This window comes from Microcebus murinus, chromosome 30, assembly GCF_040939455.1.
Source record: "Microcebus murinus isolate Inina chromosome 30, M.murinus_Inina_mat1.0, whole genome shotgun sequence".
Classification (NCBI taxonomy): Eukaryota; Metazoa; Chordata; class Mammalia; order Primates; family Cheirogaleidae; genus Microcebus; species Microcebus murinus.
In genome coordinates this window covers 6,135,119-6,158,408 of record NC_134133.1, presented here as the reverse complement: position 1 = coordinate 6,158,408, position 23,290 = coordinate 6,135,119, and the positions used below count along the sequence as shown (strand labels likewise).

General features: G+C 43.2%; 1 protein-coding gene across 2 annotated transcripts in view; it reads left to right on the top strand.

The window, feature by feature from the left end:
* The window catches only part of PTPRG (protein tyrosine phosphatase receptor type G), a 699,041-nt gene that overhangs the window by 621,211 nt on the left and 54,540 nt on the right, over positions 1-23,290 (top strand). The window contains exons 14-15 of one of the 2 annotated variants that reach the window (XM_012748370.3): positions 4,543-4,629; positions 18,484-18,575. In XM_012748370.3, coding sequence (XP_012603824.1) covers positions 4,543-4,629; positions 18,484-18,575 — 179 coding nt within the window. The remainder of the gene's footprint in view (positions 1-4,542; positions 4,630-18,483; positions 18,576-23,290) is intronic. The other variant, XM_012748369.2, reaches the window with a different exon arrangement.

Genomic DNA, 23,290 nt, shown 5'->3' with positions numbered 1-23,290 from the left:
ACAGCCTGAGGGCCACATGAGGGTGTTTTTGCCCGTTTGGTTTTTTTACTTCAAAATAAGATATGTGCAGTGTGCATAGGAATTTGTTCATGGTTTTTTTTAAACTATAGTCCGGCCCTCCAACAGTCTGAGGGACAGTGAACTGGCCCCCTGTTTAAAAAGTTTGAGGACCCCTGGTGTAGATTCTGGAACAGAAAACTGGAAACTCTTTGCGTGGGACTGTGACATCTGACCCAGCTTGGCTGAAGTTTGGTCCTTGAAGGACCTCCCACTCTGATCTGGTAGATTCATGTCCCCCTTGAGCATGTGACGGAGCCATCTGTAAATCTTGTGGCCAATCAGACAACCCCAGCGTAGCCAGACAAGCAGGTAAGAAAAGGGGTCTCTCTTTGACGTCCCGTCTTTAGATATTCAGAAACATTGCCATGTGTCGGTGCCTCCTCATCAAGGATGCCATTCATGGGAACAAGTGAGTTTTGTTGACATTGCAGTTTGTCTCTTCCCTGGGTGTTCAGTGGGAGACAGAGTGTAACAAATGTGAAGCGATGCAAACCGCGACGTGTGGCAGATTTGTGTTGCATCCCGGAGTTGCAGGTAAACAGATGCCTGCGGGATGTGTGGGGACACCCCTCTCTTGCTCGGGGATGAGTGACCACGTGTGCCTCACTGGGATGCGGATCCCTCCTGTATTGCTGCCGTAGTGAGCTCGCGGTCTTCCCCATCCATTCTGTGACACCCTCACGTCCAAGTTCACTCACTGATGTCTGATTTGGTTTGGGTGTTTGCCCCCTTTTGCCCCCAGCAAAGAGGTCACAAAGGAAGACAGGTGTGGCGAGGGTGATGTGTCCCATGCAGGTACCTGTGCTGAGCCAGGAAGGAGGCAACACACTCTTAACCGCCACCCATAGTGGCTGCATGAACGTTATGTTATTCCATCCTCCATCAACCACGTGTGGCTCGAAAGGCATCAGGGACTCATCGCCCTTGTCCCCAGAGAGGAAGTCGTTTCCAGAAGGGGCAAAGACTTGCCCAGGACCATATGGCTCATAAGTCACACCTGGAGTTTGATTTTGTTTTGTTGACCCAAGACCCTGTAGAGCTGGCCCATGTATTCCTTCCTTTGTTCATTCATTCAACGTTTCTTAAACACCCAGTGTGGACCAGACACTGGAGTTTCATTGGAGACAGAGTGCTTGCCTTCAGGGGGCTCAGAGCTTAGTGGGGGGTGGGGATGAGCAGGTAAACCACAGTTTCCCCAACTACAGGTCAAAAACTGGTAGTCTGCAGACCAGTTTTATTACACTGATGTGTTGTTGTTTTTAGAATCTTGAATCTTTTGGAGAATAGATTAGACCAAAAACCCCAGCTGTTCTCATGGTAAATTGGAAGATCTAGCAACATTGTTCTCAGATTCCTTTGTGTCACTGGTCGCTAGAAAATAGCTAACCACAGTGGCAGCTTTTCCTTTGCCCACTTGCCAGTCTCTGCCACCCCCTGTGTGGCCCTGGTGGGTGGCGGAGTTTGCATTCCCCTGGGTTGCGGCGGTGCTTAAAGGAAAACAGTGTGCTCTGCAAGGCACTCTGACCGCAGCCAGGGTGGGGTGGGAAGGAAAGGCAGTCCGGGAGGACTTCTTGGAGGAGAGGGTATTTGGGCTGTGATTTTTACAGAATAAAGAAAAAAAAAGACAAGTGCTCCAGATAGAGGCTACTGTGTAGGAGTTGATCTGGAAGCACTGGATCATGGCACATCCAGTATTGCTCCATCAAACTGCCCTTTGTGCAAAGAAAACTCTGTTTTTATGGGTAAAATCAGATTCTTTTCTAGAAGGTTCTGCATGTATAGAGGCACTGGATCTGTCCTAGTTGCTCAGTGTCCTCTTGTGCTAAGGGAGAGAATGAGAATTTTAAAAAAAACAGGTTTACATAAAACTTTTCTCAAGTCTGGAGAAATCTGAGTTTCCAAGTCGTAACTTTTGGTGGCCTTGTGTGATCACCTTGATCTTTTCTGCAAACAGACCCTTCCCTGGACCACAGGTGTCCTGGGCACTATTTTTTCTTTTAAGACTAGTGACTGTGCCATTCTTCTCTTTCTGGAACCTGTATCTGTGGCTCCAGTTCAAGAATTGTTATTTTTTTTTAATCATTAGGAATAATTTTTACGGTTCAGCTCTTCAAATCCTGACAACGTGTCGAGCCAGCGGGGAGAGCACGGGCACATTTCGTGATGCCCGAATGCGGCATGGTGACACCGTGGCATTAAACGGTCTTGCTCTGAGCCGCTAAAAGCACTGGGGGTGGGGAGCCTTTTGAGGTCCCCAGCTGTTCCTGGAGGTGGCCACATTTTTGTTTTTGTTTTTCTTTCTCTGTGCAACTGTGTACAGGAGATCTGGGTCACATTGGCGGCTAATGCTGCAGACGCCAGGCAACTTTTTGCTCAATAACTGTTTCCCAAATGGCTACTCCGGGGCCTTTCAGAATTCAGGAGAGCTGTCCGTTGTTATAGTAACCGGCCCCCTGCTGTCGAGTTGGCCCTGACATGCCGGTGGAAGCTCTTGGAACAAGCTCACACAGAGTCATCAGACAAAAGCGGGGAGAGAGATTCATTGCTAAAGATTGTCATTTAAACATGCTCCATGGCACTTAAAAGGCTGGACCGATTCTGTCGGGGGAAGTGGTGGGTGGGTCAATTTTTAAACCAAGCTCACTTTTCAGGAAAGGGAAACTCCTTCTATGCTCAAGTCTATTCTGGGGAACAGCCACCTTCCTTTGGAAATTCTCAGAATTAACTGCATTCTCCCCCCAGGGTTGCTTGTGTCTGCTGCTTTGCTCGGGGAGCCCCCTCGATTAGTCGAGATATTAGTTATCGATCGTGTGGCATTTGCTTCTCAGCTGAGTGTTGTCAGTTTACGGGTGGTGGTTTTAAGCATCCGTGATTGTGTGTGAGGAAAAACTGCGGAGATACCCGGCTCGGCTCCAAAATTCCCGAAAGAGTGAATCTGGCAGTATTCAAGAGTAGGGCTAAGGGTTGAGAAAAAGTCTAAATATTTTAGGAAGCTGCAAATTTCAAGTTTTTATGAACATCGGTAAAAACATTCCAACACACTCGTGATTTCTTCAGATTAATGTTCATAGCCACGCCGAGCACAGCCGTGACGTCGGGAGGACGGTTGCTGTAGTTGCAGACTGTCCTCGTTAGAGGGAGACAAGAAGTTCCGAATCACAGCCATCTCTCTCCCCTTTGTCATCGTTATTTCCAAGTTTTGGCTTCCCCAAATTTGTGCTTCCAGTGCCAAGCCCTTTTGCCCAATGTGAAGTCTAATAATTATCAAAATAAATGAAAGCTTGTACGGAGGGTGCAGAAAAACCTAACAAACACTCAAGAATTAGCAGGCGTCCTCAAACTACAGCCCGCCGGCCACATGCGGCCCGCTGGGTGTTTTTGCTGCCGCTGCCTGTCCTGCTTAGCAGCCGACTCGTCCCGGGCCCACAGTGCGCACTCTCCAACGGTCTGAGGGACAGTGTGCTGGCCCCCTGTTTACAAAGTCTGAGGACCCCTGAATTAGAGAATGTTCATTTCTAGAAGCAGAAGACTATCATGTGACTCACAGATTAACAAAATATTAACTTCTTTGGAATTCCGCACTTGACTTCAGAGTTCTGTGTGGGATTCAACAGAGCTTCTAAGAAAGAGGACATCCCTGTATCTGAGTTTTGTCATTGCTCTTCTGTCAAGAGAGTTTGCAAAGAGCAGGAATCATTACAGTGTGAAATCCTACAGCCCAGGTGGTTTGGGGTGATTAAATATAATTAAACAGATATTTTCCAGTGTTACTGTGTGACAAAAGTGTATCTTGCAAATTCTGTGGCCAAGTCTCAGAATGTAAGAGAGATGTTACGGCTATTTCAGTTTTAAGGGGAAACTGGCGATAGGACTCAAGCTATAGAAATAACTTGCCAGTTGCTATTCCCTTCTCCCTGAAGTGCCTCTCCTGTGTGTTCTACAAATCTGTGTTGCGAATCGGGAAAGTGTCTGTCCAGAGCTGAGAGGAATGCGTGGGGAAAAGGCAGAACCCCAGATTTGTCTAATGGCACCAAATTCTGAGAAACTGGTGGCAGAAGGGAGGTCCAAATGGTCCCTGGTAGATTTCTGCCAAGTACTGTTATTCCCATGGTATCTGAAGCCACCCCGTTTGCCAGGGCAGCGTGTCAAAGGCGGAAGAGTGGGTACAGGAACGAGAAAGGTCGCGATTGTGCTTGTGATGTCCTTACCTTCTGTTAACGCCCTGGGTAATACAGGCTTCCAACATGTAAATTCGTTTGTAAGAGCAAACTTCCCGTTTGGTGTTTCTTGCAGCCCCACGTAAAAGCCGTTCATACAATCAGCCACTGTGGTGCCTAAGCATCCTCTTTGGAAAATGTCCCAAACGAGTCCTGCCGCTGGGTCTGTTGTCAGAAGGAGGGAGGGCATGTGTGGGGAACTCTTGGTGGCCGTGTGACAATACTGTCTTCTACACCTGTTCTCTTTTGTTTTTTGTCCATTCAGAGGGTGTAACAAAATAAAGTCCAAGGGCTTTCCCAGACGTTTCCGCGAAGTGCCTTCTTCTGGGGAGACAGGAGAGAAGGGGAGCAGGTGAGGGGCGGTCAAGCTTAAGGGGGGGTCTTGACGCCCGGGACTGGCTTGCCGAATTTTTGTTTTGTTGCCATGGGGATTCGAGTCTTCCAGAGAGCACAATGCTGACCACCCACGTGCTCTACCCCAACTTGCCAAAGCAAGACTTGCGATGACCAGTTCAGCTTGTGGGTTGCTGGGGCCGATGACACTTTGTCCTCTGTGTGCCTGCTTTGCTTTATGTTGTGGTTTTGGGGGGGCTGTTTTTGTTTCTAGGTTTGTGCGTACCGGGGTGCTCCGTGTTTGTGTGTCTGTATGTGTATTGCATCCGTTTTTGCTTCCCAAACTTTCAAATATTTGCATGCTTTAGAGCTTTCAAAATAGCACATAATGCATGTGTTTGGTGGAAAATATCTTTTAGACACCTAAATGTATAGATGAGTTAGGGATGAAAAGTAGGAAGGAGAGAAAGAAGTGAGCAGGTGTGGAAATACCATGTGTTTTTCCCATAAGAAGGGTGAAATTTCTTTAAAAAGCAAAAACACATGATTTCTGGGTAATTTGAATAGTTGGAAAAATTATTGTCCTAGAAAGATTCATAACAAACATTTGGAAGTCATGATTGTACAGCCTTAATCACCACACTTGAGCTTCATGATAATATTTCTGTAAGGCTTATCTTAGGCAAAATCTATTTAATATTAATATGATAATCTTTTAATATTAAATTGCTAATTAGGCTAATTCACTAATCCATATTATGTCAAGACAGTCCCTTTTTACTTTCAGTGAACCAATTATAGGAGTTATGTTAGAATTTTTACATAGAATGATTGGTTTCCATTGGTTGTGGGTAAATCAGATTATTGAGATGAAATTTTAGCTATCCATTATAATCAGCTATACCTGTAATATCCGAGAAGGTATAGTTGAGGAATTGTGACAGACTAATGAGAATCCATTCTGGGAGCCTGTGGCAGGCGGATGGCTCAAGGTCAGGAGTTCAAAACCAGCCTGAGCAAGAGCGAGACCCTGCCTCTACTAAAAATAGAAAGAAATTAATTGGACAACTAAAAAAATATATAGAAAAAATTAGCCGAGCATGGTGGCGCATGCCTGTAGTCCCAGCTACTCGGGAGGCTGAGGCAGGAGGATCGCTTAAGCCCAGGAGTTTGAGGTTGCTGTGAGCGAGGCTGACTCCACGGCACTCTAGCCCAGGCGACAGAGTGAGCCTCTGTCTCAAAAAAAAAAAAAAAGAGTCCACGATCTGTCTTCTTTTAAGCTGTATGGTGCAAATTTGGCCTTATAGGGAAGGCAGTAACTGCTGGCACTGGTAATGTAATTATTCTGTGATCGCTTTTTGCTTATTGATATCTTTGATTTCTAATACACTTTCACAATTCCAAGGATAAAAGCTAAAACAGAAGCCCCTCTGTGTAGGTTCCATTCACAGATCTAAACTTAACAGAAGGAGACCTTAGACATTCCTTAAGCACCTAACTTTCCTGCCCGGTCCATTATAAATATATGTTTTTGACTGTAATGATTTAAAGAGCCAGCATCAGCTTGTGAAGAGCACAAAGATAAATGTACATCCAGTTTCTAAGTTCTCCCCAGAAATGATGCTATAGCTTGCTAGACTGTCTCATTTATGTACTTGGCCCCGGTGTGGGAGTGAGCTCGTTCCAGACATATTGTAGATCATGAGAGATGCCCAGTCCCTCTGATATCTTCCCTACTTCTTGGTGAGGGAAACTTGGGTTTCCCAAGTCAGTTTCATGTAAGTCTAGGAGTTGGGGACCATCTTGGGAAATAGCGAGTTTTTATAGACTCTACCTGATTGTGAATCATGTAATCTACTTTACTATTTTTAATAGTGTAGCAGCTAAAAAGACAGACCTGTTTTTTAGGGGTTTTTTTCTTTTGGTTTTTGTTTTGCAGCAACTTTGATGAACTGGATAAAGATAACTTTGGCTCAGGGAGATGTGCGTGCTCATCGCAGCTCTCCCACTTCTTGGCTCTGCAACCGGGAAGCCCTTTGAGCCTCAGTTTCTTCATCTAGCAAGTGGGTGTAATGACAGCTCCTTTTGATGAGGTTGTTTTGAAGATCCAGTGAGGCAGTGTATATAAAGTGCTCAGCGTGTGAAATCTGTTGCCCATGGTGAAGATGAGGAAACTGAGGCTCTGAGAAGCTAGGTTACGTGGCTAGGTCACCCTGCTCCCGTGGTCTGAGTCCCGACTCAGGCCCCTTCTCTCTGCTCAGTGCTGTGCTACGTGCTCCACGAGGAAGAGATGGGCCAGATACAGAGCCTGTCCTCGGGGAGCTTATAGTCTCTGCTCTTCCTGACCCCTGCCGCCCCGCTGCTCCCCCAGGGCCTCCGGATTCCTGATTCCCCACCAGCCCACTGTCCCCTCCTCCCCCGTCCCCTCCCCAGGCCATCCTGCTGCTGCTCCTCAGAAGCCTTCTGTGGATGGGATGCCCTTCCAGACTGCCCTCCACTTTGGCCTCTGTTGTCCCTTCTCGTTTCCTCTCCTGGCTGCATCTCCATCCAAAATGTGGCCAACGATCAGGGGACAAGCCCCCAGGGAGGCCTAAATTGTGACCCTCCAAACTGCTGCGAGAGCTGTTACAAGGTTTCTGTGTGTTAACACTGCCCTGCCCTCCTGCTGCTGTCGCCTCCCTGACCCACGAGGAAGGAAGGGACTGGACCAGGTGAGGCCAGCGCAGGGAGAATTGCTAAAAGCAGGAGAGAGGTGATACTGTGTTTCCCCGAAAATAAGACAGGGTCTTATATTTATTTTTCCTCAAGAAGACACCCTAGGGCTTATTTTCAGGGGATGTGTTATTTTTTTTCAGTACAGTACAACCATCTACATTGATTCAAATAGAGTGAAGTCATCTTCTTCTGGAACATCATCCTCACTCTCCAAACCCCAAACTCCATCCTGAATGTCTTGCGACTCTATTTCCTTTAGAACCATTGGCCCCAGTCTCTCATGTGGAGCACTAGAGCTCTCATGGGGCAGATGAGAAGGGCTGCTCATGTTCTTTCCCGCTCCGTGACGACACGCATGGGTTGTGCAGATGTGCTGCGTAGCCACGCCCGTCACTAGGGCTTATTTTCATAGCCACGCCCATCACTAGGGCTTATATTCGGGGTAGGGCTTCTATTGCGCACATGCTTAGACATCCTGTTAGGGCTTGTTTTATGGGGAGGTCTTATTTTCAGGGAAACACGGTAGCTCATTATCTCCCCCAGAAAGGAGACGGGGAAACAATAAAAACAAGGCCAAAGCACTTTATTTTTCAATCAAGCTAATTTAAATTTTACATAGGTAGTAACTTGACATGGTTCAAAATCAAAAAGTTTAAAAGTATATGCACCCCTAAATCTCCATCCCATCACGTATGCACCCTGCTGCCTACTGCTCACCAATAGGCAGCCGCTATTGCTACTTTGTTGTCTGTTCTTCCAGAGAGTGTTATGTATAGATAAGCAAATATGCATACCCCTTTATCCCCTGAACAGCGTACAATAATATTGCACACGCTATCATGTGCCTTGCTGTTTTTATTTAACACAATTTTTCCCTATGCCTGTATAGTGTCCTCATTCTTTTTTATGGAAGCATGGTATTCCTTTGTATAGCTGTGCCATGATTTGCTAAACCAATCCCTCGTGGCTGTCATTTTGGTTATTCCCTGTCTTTTGTTATTGCAGACAATACTGTGGTGCATAGCTCTGTGTGTATGTCATTTTGCAAGCACATAAGTGTATTTGTAGGATAAATTCAGGAGAATGGCTGTATCACAGGGTGTGTGCATTTGTCATTTTGGTGGATGATCCCAAACTGCCCTCCCAGGTGGGCCACCAAGGTGGGTTTCCCTGCAGTCTGCCGAGCCAGCGTGTTGCCAGACGGGGTGGGGGGCCTTTTTGCTAATAACCTCATAGGTAAAGAAGAATCAATGCCCCAGTGTCGTTTTACTGTGTTGTCTCTTATTATAAGTAAGGCTGAACATCCTTATATTACAAGTGAGGTTGAACCATTTGGTTTTCTTTTTTTTCCTATAAACTGTTTATATCTTTTGTCCATTTTTCCTTTGAGCTATTGGTCTTTTTCTAATATAGAGAGATATTATCCCTTGTTAGCAATATGAGTAGCAAATATATTTTGCCCAACTTGTAGTTTGCCTTTTAACTGTATTTATACTGCTTCTCTGACTTTCATAGAATCAAATGTATCTGTGTTTTCTTTTTTGTGTTCTAGATTGTGAATTATCCTTTTGAAAAATCTATTCATTCAGAGGTTACTTTTTAAAAGTGCTTCTAAGTTTTCAAAATTTAAAAAATTTTTTTGAAACAGTGTCTCACTTTGTTGCCCAGGCTAGAGTGAGTGCCGTGGCATCAGCCTAGCTCACAGCAACCTCAAACTCCTGGGCTCAAGCGATCCTCCTGCCTCAGCCTCCCGAGTAGCTGGGACTACAGGCACAAGCCACCATGCCCAACTAATTTTATCTATATATATTTTTAGTTGTCCAGATAATTTCTTTCTATTTTTAGTAGAGATGGGGTCTTGCTCTTGCTCAGCCTGGTCTCGAACTCCTGAGCTCAAACGATCCTCCCGCGTTGGCCTCCCAGAGTGCTAGGATTACAGGCGTGAGCCACCGTGCCCAACCTAAGTTTTCAAAATTTAATAGTAAATTCTTAAGTCATTTGGAATTTAACCTGGTTGATAATGTGATCTCTGAATCAACGTTTTTTTTTCCCCAGGAGGTCCCAGCTATTTACAAAGTACTGCCATCTGGGGCCCAGTGAAGAGGCTCATAATACCTTATTAGATCCCTGTAATACCACTCTTACAGCAAAATACAGTCAATCGGTATATTAAAATAAGCAGTTGCCAAAAAGCTATTGCCAGACCATGTTAGATTATAAATACTGAATAATTGGCCAGGCACAGTGGCTCATGCCTGTAATCCTAGCATTCTGGGAGGCCGAGGCGGGCAGATAGCTCAAGGTCAGGAGTTCGAAACCAGCCTGAGCAGGAGCGAGATGCTGTCTCTACTAAAAACAGAAAGAAAGAAATTGGCCAACTAAAAAAAATATATATAGAAAAAATCACCCAGGCATGCTGGTGCATGCCTGTAGTCCCAGCTACTCGGGAGGCTGAGGCAGGAGGATTGCTTGAACCCGGGAGTTTGAGGTTGCTGTGAGCTAGGCTGACGCCACGGCATTCTAGCCCGGGCAACAGAATGAAACTCTGTCTCAAAAAAAAAAACCAAACAAACAAAAAAAAAAACTGAATAATAAGTGCAGTAAATAAAATGTGAATTTCATTTCCTACCTCCTTCCCCAAAAGAGCTGGGCTATTAACCATCATCATTAACTTTTCCAAATCAGCGGGGGATTATGTCAGGGCCTTAGAACAGTGCCAGATGAGGTCAAGAGTCCCCCCTGGCTCCGGCCAGATGTCCAGAACACGCCGGGCCAGGGTCTGAAGGGTAAGACACCTGCCGCAAAGCCCCCGACTGCAAGCCGCCTTTTATAGGTTACCGTTGGGAGCCAACAGTTGAAGCCAACTATAATATAAAAACCATCATATTCAGGGTCTCAGTCTGGTCAAAATGTGGTTTTTGGTTTGTTGTTGTTGTTGTTTGTTTTGTTATTGTAGAGACAGAGTCTCGCTGTTGCCCAGGCTGGTCTTGAACTCCGGGGCTCAAGCAGTCCCTTTGTTTCAGCCTCCCAAAGTGCTATGATTATAGGCATGAACCACCGCACCAGGCCCCAAACTGTGGTTTATGAAGAGACCTTTGCTCTTTTATCTCCTGGAGACTATATTACCAGTACTTCATTTGGCCCTGGGTGTCTGCAAGGATTTCTTGGCAAACTCAGCTTTTAGCAAGAGAATATATTGTCTGGAGACCACTTCTGTGTCTGTAACTTGTTAATTTTCTCCCGCCTTCCTAAAGATGTTAATTGCAGGCCATAGGAATCATCCAATAACATTGTCACTGTGGGAATCCAATTTTTTGTCACTTCCAGCTGTAACAAGAGTGAACTGGGACCTCGCTCTTACTCATGGGAAATCCACAATATTTTGAAACATTTTCTCCTCTTTTAAGTTTGATATCTGCATCCTGTTTCATGCTCCATCCATCTTCTGTGTGATGCTCTCTCTTCCCTTCCCTTCCTTTCCTCCCCACTTCGTATCTGATGAGCCCATTTCATCCACGGCATGACAACCACATGCCCCACCATTCCCAGGATGGCCCTGCTGTGAAACATGAAAGCACATCTGCATTTGTCAAATCTCAGGTCCCCTTTTATGATTTAGAAAATATGACCACCAAAAGCATATTTTAGTTTCCGAATTTTTCTTTATTTACAAGATCCCTTCCTGAAAAGATACTAAAAGTATAAACTGAGTTTCATAAACTGAAGCCTTTAACATGCAGTAAAGGAAACATAACAGCAATGAGTTGTTGTGTATGAAAAAAATCTCAACTTAGAACTTAAATTGGGCTCCTTTCCAAGTGGAATCCCAGAGTTATTTCAAACAGACACTCCTCTTTAAGGAAAAGCCCAACAACATCAACAGCCTGTTTTTTCTATTGTTGTGTTTGTCACTTCAATGTCTTAAAACATCTTGCCCTAATAAATCAATCCATGTCTTTTTGAGATAGCTCTCAGACATCTTTCTTGAAGACACGTGAACATTTTCAACTTGGTAAAGTGGCTCTTATTCATACAGGCTTTACTACAACAAATCCACTCATAGAAGTAAATATTAATGTGATTTCTGTTCTTGACAGCATGAGAATAAATGGGATTATTAGCGGCCATGCCACTGTAAATTTAAATGAGGGCAGTCGATAAATCAGTTAAGATTGCTTCATTAATATTCAGCAGCAGCTCAGCCAACCACCTGCTCTCGTCTGCAATTAGAATTTGGAGCTGCACGTAGCTAACAAACTCCTTCTCACCCCGATGTGATTATGAAACCATTGAGTTTAATTTGAAGACAGTGACTTGGTTTCTAATCCCTGTATGTCAACATTTGGTTAGTTTGCAATTCTGGGTTTTCATAAGCGTCTGGAAACCACATTGTGATGCCCCTTCCTGCCCGTGCCCAGCAGTCGTGGTGCTGTGGAGGATATATCGTTGTCGTTAGCCAAGGACCCTGTTTGACAGCGGCGTGACAATCTGACACTTGTCGAAAGAGATCTATATATTGACCCAGAAACCCCCTTTTGGGTAAGCAGGTTTGGATGCCTGCCTTCTATAGCAGTGCTGAGTGGAATTCCAGACGTTTCTATCATTCAGTCTTTCTGGACATCAGGCACTTTGTTTCTGGAAAGTGTTGGTCGCCTAAACTATTTCCAGGTTCTCGTCCGAGAGGTGGAAAGAGATACGAGAGAATTGTTAGCCCATATTGGAGGTTATCTCGACAGGCACCTAGAAAAACAGAGGCAGCAGAAAGGAAGGCCTTTATGCAAAAATTCGGTCATTCTGGGTATTTTGCCTTAAGAATGTGGCAGATTCCTGGCAGGAAATGGGGGTTTGGAAGTCTAGAGATTTTTCAGTTTACATTTTGTTTGAACAGTAAACCTCTATGACTTGGATTTTACGAATACGTATTAATAGAAAGCACTGTCAGAGCAGCTGGGGGAGCGGGTTTCATTAGACAGGAGGGCCAGTGAGGCACTGCGACCTGTCTTGTACTGGCAGTGTGTGGTTCAGTGGGGACCTCAGGGACTCAAAGTTGACAGCTGATGCTGGTTGATGTTTACTGCGTCTGGAATAGAAGATGTGCCCTTTACACGCGTATACTCTGCTTTCTCAAGAGTAAAAGTTTCGATTTTTGGAGAGGTCTTTATCCTCCAAATATCTCCCTTGTTTGAAAGGATGGAAAGTTGTATTTAGAAATTCCAGCCCAAGATCGAGTGGTCGTAAGTCTCTCGTGTCGTTAAGTCTCCCGTGTCCCCTGGGCTTCTTACAAGCCAGCCTCGTGCATGCGTGCACAGCCCTGCCACCAGGCCTTTGGAAACCCCACAGATCTGGACCTCAGCTGTGGGGCGTGGGCTTGCGACCAAGGCAGCTGCCAACCAGAATCCCCACAGATCTGATGAGCTGTGGAGACGGTATCACACACTACCCTTGCCCTCTTGACTTCCGGTCAAGTGTTTCTTTTTAAAATATGTGAGCCCCATGATGTTTTCTAAAAAGGAATGAATGAGTGAAGAGTAATATAGGAAGCTCAGTCCCATCTTGCTCCTTAGAACTTTCTGTGGAGCTGTGCGTAGATCTCATACGTTGGCCATCGTTGGTCAAGTGCCAGAAGCATCTGAGTGGCATTTAGGGGCTGCACTGTGAGAGAAATGCGTACTTTACACAGGGGTTCTCATTCAGTGTGGCAAGATGCTTGCTCTGTGAGAGACATGCGAGTAATGTGACCAGCTTGGGGACCAGTGGATTCCCATCATTTGTTTTATTCTCATTCTCGCCCACGTACCCGTTGAGTTTGGATTGACTTGTGCAAACTGGGCTGTCTCTTGCTCCCTTCTGGGAGAATTCAGTGGAATGTCTCGTGTGAGTGACTCCCTCGTTGACGGGGGTGGGTTTCAGGAAGCATCCAACACAGCGGTTTTCCAGTTTGTTCTAGTGGCAGGACACTTGGAATTCAGGATGTCCGAACATCGTGAACTACTTAATACTGACAACTTCCATTGCTTTATAGAAACTGAAATGAATTTTGCCATGAGACAAGTAGAACAACCCACTAGGGTGGTTTACAAGGTAGCTTTAGGAGGAAAAACTTTCACTTGAGAAATCTAAGTGTTTTCTGTGATTAGAGAAAAGATTTTCTGAGTGAAGGCAGACACTTCGCTCCAGCTTCAGAGAATGCCATCCCATCTCTTAGAACTAAGGTTCTAACAGAAATGGAGAAGTTCTTCAAGTTCTTATTCAAGTATATACAATACTAGTTTTCTTTCTCTGTATGAGATGATTATGTTAACCCCCTTGAAGTCTTAACCACTGTTTGCCATCCCATGTAGGATCCTATAAATTCTAGTCTTACTTTTATGAGGACTTTAATGGTAACTGCCATGTAAGACTGATTTTTTTAGTGGCTTCTTAGTGACAGTGCTGGACACTGTCAGGAACCACTTTACCTTTATTAGGGAAATGCAAGTGTCAGAAAAATAGACGATGCAAATGTAGATAGGGGAAGCAGAAGATAACTAACTTGGATCATTATTTAGGGCAGTTGGGGTCCATGAAAATGATGTCACCTGACCTCAGTTCCTCAAAGGAGACAGACAGCACCCAGGGGAAGGTGGGGAGGTAGGGAGAAGGGAGAATTTATAGTTAAACTTGTCAATGTAGTTTTTCATTTCAAACATAATCCATTTCATCGTTTTCCCTTTTTAGGGTCCTTGTACAAGCAAATGTTCATTGCAAAGAAATCATAATTTTAGAAAATGGCTCTTCATGATCCTAGAAATCTGTTTCATTGAGGGAGGGATGTTCAGGGTAAGTTAGTTGAAAGAGAGTCGGACCTAGAGAGAAAATTGAAATTGCATGCTCAGTGACACACTTGAGCCCTTTCAGAAATTCCATTTCCCTTCCCCTGAGCTCAAAATGAGAGACAATACTGCCTCTTTGAACGTACCTCCGTTTAGAGGTTTAGAGGCTTTAAAACTTCTATTTTCTTTTCCTTTTTTCCAAAATCCTTCCTTTGCCTTTTTATTGTAGGATACCACTGAATATCAAGAAACAAAATTTCTCTGGGGACTTCTCAAAAATGATCAAGTTAAAAATACAATGCCTCGCACTATCAAGCTGCTTTTCTTGGGTATTAAACAATGTAGAGTAGGTACATGCAAAGGGGACCGTCTTAGCGTCATCAATGGCAATGAAAAGTGGACAGCAACCTACCACCTTTATCAGTCCCCGTCAAGAGGAAAGCTACATTTAATTTATTAAAAGAATAAACTAAATACCAGCAATGTAGCACCCTATGAAATGGAAGATTATGCAAACATGAGGAAAGAAGATGTCAATCTATATTTGTTATCAAAGAGATATGTGTATTTTGTTTTAAAGAAATAAAAAAACCAAAAAACAGCCTGTCTGTTTTGGGGTGAGATTTCAGCAATAGCCCCTGACTGATCACCTCCTCCTATTCTTGCTGCCCCCTAATCCATTCCTCACTTAGCAGCCAAAGTGAGCTTTTCGAAAGAGACAAACCAGGCCATGCCACTCCATGGATTAAAGCCCTTCATGGGCTCGACGTTGGTCTTAAGACACCAGTGGAGGTTCCTTGTGGCCTCCTGGATCTTATGTGACCTGGCTCTTGTCCCCCTCTGCAACCTGCAACCGTACTTTCTGTGGCCTTTCCCTCCGTCTCTGTGGCCTCAGTCTTCCTTTCAGTTCTACAGCATGCCAAGCTGCCTCCACTCTAAGGCTCTTTCACAGGCTGCTCGATCTGCCTAGAATGGTCTTACCCTAGAACTGCCCAAGGCCAGTCCTCCTTGAGCGGGCCTCAGCTCCAATGCCAGCTCCTTGGTGAAATCCCTTCCTTCCCCCTCATCAGTTATAACCATGGTAATCTGTTGTATTTTCTTCATAGCTCTTGACTACTTGAAACTGTCTACTTGTTTGTTGTGGATTTTCCCCATGAAGCCATAAACGCCAGCAGGGCAGGGGCCTTGTGTGTCTTGCGTATTATCCTGCTCCCAGCCCTTCACTGCAGATGGTTGATAAATACAAGGAATATGGCCAGGCGCAGTGAGTGGCTCACGCCTGTAATCCTAGCACTCTGGGAGGCCGAGGCAGGAGGATCGCTCAAGATCAGGAGTTCAAAACCAGCCTGAGCAAGAGCAAGACCCCATCTCTACTAAAAATAGAAAGAAATTAATTGGCCAACTAAAAATATATAGAAAAAATTAGCAGGGCACAGTGGCAATGCCTGTAGTCCCAGCTACTCAGGAGGCTGAGGCAGGAGGATCGCTTGAACCCAGGAGTTTGAGGTTGCTGTGAACTAGGCTGACGCCACGGCACTGTAGCCCAGGCAACAGAGTGAGACTCTGACAATAAATAAATAAATAAGTCAGTCAGTCAGTCAATAAATACATGAGGAAAAGTGCAGAAGGATATATACCCCAAAATACTAATAGTGATTATCGCTAGGGAAAGGATTTCAGGGGATTTTAATTGATTGTTTTTCTTTCTGTTCATTTGTATTTCCTCGTTTTTCTGCAAAGATCATCTGTTACTTAGAGTCTTCTTTATCAATTACCCCAGCGCTTAGCCAGGCTGCAGGAAGTGGCTCTAAGGATTATAGACAGTTGCAGAGGATGTGTTATCTACACACTCGACGCTGTGCAGTGGGTGCTGTGCAAACATTTGCTGAATCCACTGAAGTGTTTGTTGCAAGGGAAGGCATTCCACCGAAAGCTCAGTACTTCGCTGCCCTCCCACTCTTTGTGTGGCAGGAGAGCATACGGCGTGCGTGCAGCAAGGTGCAGATGTGTACAGAGCTTTGTCTCCCGAGTTTCTGACCCTCGGATTCCCAGTTGTGTGCTTTTCTCTGGCAATCGCGGAGTTATTTTGCTCCAGGGAAAATCCATTATAAACAGCGGCACATGGGGCACTGGAGTGTGATTTGCTTCAGCACACACTGCTTTTTTTCAGAGATAATGTGGAGCTTTTAGTTCCACATGTAACAAGAGACTGGCTCAACTGTGTGCCTGTCTTCTAGGGAAAAAAAAAATCTGTGCTTTAATAGTAAGTTGGCCAATAATGACTCTGTTTTCTAATAGCTTTCTATCTTAGAAATTTAAGAGGCGTAGGAATTATGGCCTTAAAATAGAAGTTATTTCTTCTGTTTGTTTGTTTTTTCTGTTTATTAAAGGCTGACCCTGTAAATTTCCTCCCATTCATCTGAATGACTTAGAGCAATTCTTCGGGCTGTTAAGTACTTGAATGGTCATCCTTTTAGTCAGCAAAAACAGGTTTTCTTTAGCTGTGACACTGGGTGGTTAAAGTTCTAGCTCATTTGTGAAATTCATAACTCATGTTTTGACTTTAATGTTACATTCTGGAAATCCACAAATTGGGGGGGAGGGGGGAAGAAAGTAATCCAAGAGTAGAATACTAGATGACTAATTTAGAAAGAGAAGCTATTATCTCAAATAACTAAATCATGTTTCTTTCACATGGATTTCCATTGTTTTACATTCACCAGATTTGGTTAGCAGCACAGCCCTATAATATCACGTATACTTCATATCTGTGTAGCTTAAGCCTGACTCATTGATATTCTTCCCAAATTTAGGCAGCTAAGTGAGAGGGACAAAAACTTGTTTTTGTGATACAATGCTTGTATCACAAATGCCAAATAATGCATAGACAGAAATCATTTTTCCTCAGTGCTCAGCAAGAGTAGCCCTGTGAGATATTTGCCAAGAGTTGGAGTCATTTAAGTTCAAAACCCCCTAATGGCGTATGGAGTAGCAACCCAGATTGCTTCTAGAGCAGTGTCCAAATGAACAATTGGTTAGAGCTGCCTTCCATCCGAACACAGGCACTGCTTAAAGAACAGCGCTTCACACTGTGCTGATTACATGGGGTCCTAATAGCCCTGTTTAAAGACTGAAATATTTGGATAACTTTGAGATCTCCTTACTCGCACAGAGTTCTTCTTTAGTTTATAGAGTTGCTTGATTTTTTTTTTTAAACCTCCCCCCCAAAACCCCTTCTTTGGCTATCCAGTGCAACCGTCCCAGGATGCGTTCGATTAGAGGAGCAGGAAGAACTCGGAAGAAAAGGTGACTTACTCTAGTAGCTGGAATAGGGCCCCGAGGAAAAGCAGAGCTGTAGTGTGTGCAAATGTTGCTTGACGTGCGATGCCAGGGGAGGAGGCCGGAGCCCAGGGACGCCGGGCACCAGAAGGACGCCGCCTGCTCGGCTAAAAGCCCCAGCAGTGGGGCCGGCCATTGTAAAGCCCCTCCGCCAGATGAACAGGGACCCTTCTCTGGTCACAATGGCCATTCACGCTGAGCAGCCTCATTAAATATTCAGCCTGTGCTTCCGGCGGCTCATTAGGGCCGCAAGGAGCAGTGACGTGGACGCTGGAACGCCGAGGGCCGGCCGGCATCGGGAGGCAGGGGCTGAGTGAGCTGCTTGCTGATGGCTTTTCTCTTCACTGCCTGTCCCATGATGACCGGTGTGTGCTCCCTGCTTTGCCTCAAGTACAGGTAAAAACAAAACAATCAGGCAGGTGACACTTGAGGGCTTCAGGACCTTGTCTCAGATGCTGTCTGGCCAGGGCCTCTGATTCTGAGTGCTTGCCCCCCCGGAGCCCTCTGACCTCCTTCCAGAGCTGCCTGAGGCTTCGGGGACCTTCGCTAAGCACGAACAGTGCGGTGCCATTGTGTACTCGGGCCCTTTGATGACGACGCGTGAGGGGTACAGAGTGTGGTTTTGAACTTGGTGCTGGAGGTTTAGGATAGCACATTATTTCTCTAACATGTCAACTTTAGAAATATTATGGGGTAATCCTAGCAGTTTGTGCAGCAAGTTTACTCTGTGCCAAGTTTTCATGGATTGAGTAGTTCAGTTCTAACCCTTTCCCTTTTAACTATCGGTTGCATATGGTTATGATAAAAAATGGATATTCTTCAGCTATTTGGGACTCCCCTAATAGGCTGAATGTTGTCCTTCTTGTATCTTGTTACTTTTATACGGGTTTGCCCTCAGTGCTGTGTGATGTTTAAAGGTGGGAAATTCTGCGAAAGAAGAATTGAAAAATGACAGATTCCGGAAAAGTGTATGTTATTGTTTACATGTTTTTCTTTCATCTACACAGAAAATGTTTTCAGACTGCTCATTTCTACGTGGAAGATAGCAATTCCCCTCGGGTGGTCCCCAATGAAAGTATTCCCATTATTCCTATTCCTGGTAAGTAAGACTCCACTCTTAGTTCCAGCACGCTAATTGCTTTTCTCTTGTATTTTCAGTTTTATGTGATAGCCATGACAAAATATTTTTATAGCCGTTTTAAAGCTTGCTCTGTCTTAGAGATCCTTAACTAAGGGTAATTTAATGAAATCTTTTCTCCTTTACATATGTGCAAAGTAATAAAATCCTCCTCAAGAGGAACAAATAACTGAGTTAATATGGTATAGAGTCACAATGCAGGGAAGGGAAGTAACAGTTTAAAAAAAGGGAAAACTTACGAAAAATGTATATAATCTACTTGGACTAAATTTCATTTGAATCGGCAATTTGTGCATATTACATTGTCCAGTCACAATTTGTGACACTGTTTTTTGAAGGTGATTTTTCTTTTAAGATTCTTTACTCTGAAAATAATGTAACTTAATGTTAGAAGTTTTGGTTCTCAGGATGTTTGTGTGGAAGTATGTTACATTATTGGTCTGGTGTATATTTCATTGTCCTTGGGTAAAAGGATAACACACTTAGTGTAAGTGTTAGCGGTAGGGACTGGTGGAGTTACACTGTAGTGGATCCTGGCAAACGCCATAGACATTGGGAAGTTGGGCAGTGGATTGGGTGCAATTGATAGGATGTGGGATTGGAACATCTCACCACCATTTTTATTTGGCATCCCTTCTCTTTCGCCAAATTTGAACTTTGTACCTCTGGGTTTCATTATATGCTTCTAAATACCTATCTTCAGATATCTTAGATACATCTCTCCCCTTGACATTATTCTTTGCTTTTCTGACTCATTTTCTATAACACTTTCCAGCAACTAAGATGATATATATTTTGCTTATCTGTTGGCTCCCCCACTAGAATGTTGGCTCTCACTAGAATGAGAGCTTCATAAAGACAAGTGGCTATGTCCTCAGTGCTAGAATAATTCCTGGCACATAGTAGGCACTCTTTAACTCCATGAATGAATGTCAGCAAGACTTCCTTGAGGTTCTTAAAAGGTCATGGCTGTGAAACTCCGAGGTACAGTCATTCTTTGGGTACCAAAATGAAATGCTTCTATTGTTTGCAGACTGTCACTAGGTGTGGTTATGGTTGGGGACTTAACTGGCCTCTTATGTGTCAGTATATTGTTAAATTATTAGACATTGCTGGGATTGTCTATGTTCTCTGTCCATTCTAGTCAGCTCTTCTCACTAAAACTTGTCACACAGAACCAAGAGGGGTAACAGAAAAGTCTCTGATTAAGTTCCTACTGTATCATCTTGTGGCTGCTAAATGATTCCCGTACAGAGGGGATAGGTTTCATGTTACTGTGCGTTCTCTGCTAATCCTAGCCCTTTATCCTTCGTGAAGGAAACTGCACTCTTCCTTTGAGAGGAGAGAAAGCAGACAGGAATCATCAGTCTTCATCAGCACGAAATAAGTAGTTTCATTGAATCTACCAGACTTGCACAGTAGCATGCATATATTCATTGTCGTCTTGCTGAATCACCTAGAATACGTGTTGACTACTGGAAAATTCCTGGCAGCCGCTCTCCCCTCTGACCTGATTTGTCTGACAAGCACAGTTGTGGGGTGATTGTGCAATTGAAATCCACCTCTAAAAGGTTAAATGGTGAAATACTTCTTGGGCTGCTTTTTAAATTTTTATTTTCTTTTACCACTGGATTAAGAATCAGGAAACCCAGGATCCCACCCTGGCTCCACCTTGAAACTTTTGGTCAGTGCCTTGACCTCTCTGAGCCTTAGTTTCCAGAATCCATAGAGTGAACAGGACTGCCTGCCCTCCCGGACACTTGAGGCAGCTGTAAAGATCACATGAGATAATACATGTAAAAGCACATTGGCAGCCGTAAATTAAGCCAGAATCGTAAACCGTTGAAACTTTCCTTCCCAAATCATGGCACTGTCAGTCGTGCAGAAAGAGCACTTGCACAGCTCTGCTGTGAAAACTGTCCCTAACACTGAACCACATACACTGGGTGTGCCCTCCCTTGCCCTGCTCTTCTTTGATTTGGGCTTTAGAACTTTTTTTTTTAATTATTTCAGAATATTATGCGGGTACAGACGTTTTGGATACATGGATTGCTTTTGCACTGTTTGAGTCAAAGTTATAAGTGTGCCCATCACTCAGATAGTGTGCATTGTGCCTGTTAGGTGTGAGTTTACCTATCCCCACCCCTCCCACCTGCTTGATTTCTGATGAATGTTATTTCCATATGTGCACATAAGTGTTGATTGATTAGTTCCAGTTTAGTGGTGAATATATGTGCTGTTTGTTTTTCCATTCTTGTGATACTTAGAAGAATGGTTTCCAGTTCCCTCCAGTTAATCCAAGAGGTATTCAGCATTTTTTATGGCTAAGTAGTATTCCATGGTATACATACATCACATTTTATTAATCCACTCATGTATTGATGCTCACTTGGGTTGTTTCCACATCTTTGTGATTGTGAATTGTGCTGCTATAAACATTTGAGTACAGATGTCTTTTTTCATAGAATGTCGTTTTTTCCTTTGGGTAAATACCCAGTAGTGGGATTGCTGGATCAAATGGTATGTCTAAATTTTTAGTTCTTTGAGGTATCTCCATACTACTTTCCCTAGAAGTTGTACTAGTTTGCAGTGCCACCAGCAGTGTGCCCATCTCTCCTCATCTACACCATTTGTTTTGGGACTTTTAGTAAAAGCCATTCTTGCCAGTCTTAAATAGTATCTCTTTGTGGTTTAAAGATTTACATTTCCCTGATGATTAGAGATATTGAGCATTTTTTCATATGTTTGTTGGCCTTTAGTCTTTCAGTTCATTAGAATCCTCTGAAAATGCCATACATTGTGCCTGCCTTGCTACACCTCTGAGTAGGTGTCTCAGACCGGAAATTGCTTTTGAATGTTTTCTGCTTCATTTCCCAGCTACCTATTTAATTACCAAGTTTAATGCAACCCTAAGGCATTTCTTTAAATGTGTGTTTTTCTCCTCTTTTAAATGTGAGTTTCTCCTAATTCATACTCATTGGTAGGATAAGTATATGGGAAGAAAATTTGTTCAGATTCTCCACTGACTGAGAAATCCATGGTGTTTAGTTCTACCTCACTTAGCATAGGAGATGCATTCTTGATGATTTGTAACACATCTATAAAAATGAATTACTTTAAACGCTGTAAGGCAATGTGATGCTAAAGGGCTTACCTAGTCAAACTATGAGTGAGGCTAATCTTTCTCTATTTTCTCAGGTTTTCATAGACAGCATAGCCTTAATAGGGGCACAACTAAACACATGAGCTTACTTACCTGGGAAAGGTTTACCCTAAATGACCTTTCCTAAAAGAGCTTTCAGCTTGATCACAATCTCTTGTTTTTCTTAAATAAAACCCCACATCCTATTTAATAGTTATATTTATAAAATATAATTCATTAAACTCTTTTAACAATCTGTTATTCTATTTATATTTATGGTTTCTTCTGGTTGTAGCTGTACAAGTGTGTCTTACATAAGAAAAATACAATTTTTAAATAAATTCCTTAGTTATTTTCACTCTATTAAAGCTTTCGCCATAATTCTTCTTTATGGAGATCTCCATGGGATTATTTTAAATGATTTACCTTAGAGATATCTAGTTGTTCTTATTTCTATAAATAGTATGAGATTTATAGAGCTTTTATGGAATATTTATTCAATTTTACTTATATTTTATACTTTCTCAAAACCTAATAACAATAGTATTGGACCCCAGATTTATCAACTTATTTTATCACTTGCGCTTTTCATTTTCTATAAGTGATTTTTTATAAAAAAGATACTTCCAGACAACCACCAGTAAACTGAACCATTATATTGGTTAAAAATATGTGCAATGGGGTGAGACTGAAAAATCAGGTACCAAACTATTACAAAACTAGAGCTCTCCAGGGTTGTCATGATTGTAGAATATATAATAAAATAGTTTGTTCCTAGAACTAATTTTACAGTTAGCCTTTTTTAAAAAAAATCATCATTATCTAACAATTATTAAGCATTTACCGAGTGTTAGTTTATTTTCACTATAGTCCTATGGAGACAGATGCATTGATGTTCCCATTTTACAGAAGAAGAAACTGAGGTTCAGAAACATTATTTAATTAGCTGAAGGTTACATAGCTCAATAGTGGTGCAAACTTTGGAATTGTCTGTGTGACTTCAAAGCACAGATGCTTAGAAATGGCTCTGCCACCTCTTGGAATGGTACTGTGACAATTTTGAAATCTCAAGACTTCAGACTCCTCATTTGCATATTGTTTCATTAACTCAAGGCATTTTCAAATACTTGTGAATATTCTCCTTAGTTTTATCTGACTTCTTGATCATTGTCTCTTTCACTAGCACTGGCCAGTTATTTGCTTCTACATTAAATTCTCTTTTGTCCTCCTGGAGGGAGTTTCATAATTTTGGGGTTGAAGTTTCCTCCATATTAAAAAAATCTCCCCTCTCATCTCTATTGTCTAGTTACTTTTGTTCTCTTCCTTCCTAAGAAAAAGATTTTCAATCCAACAATGCTTCTATTCCCTGTGCAAAAACAGGTCTGTGTGATTTAAGTGACGTAGGGAGGAATTCACAGACATGTTGAATACTCCACAAATTCAGACACTAAATCAGCAACTTTTGAATGATTCTGCTGTGGTTGAAATTCATAAACAAACAGCTCTTATCATTAAATCCCAAAGCATAAGTGGA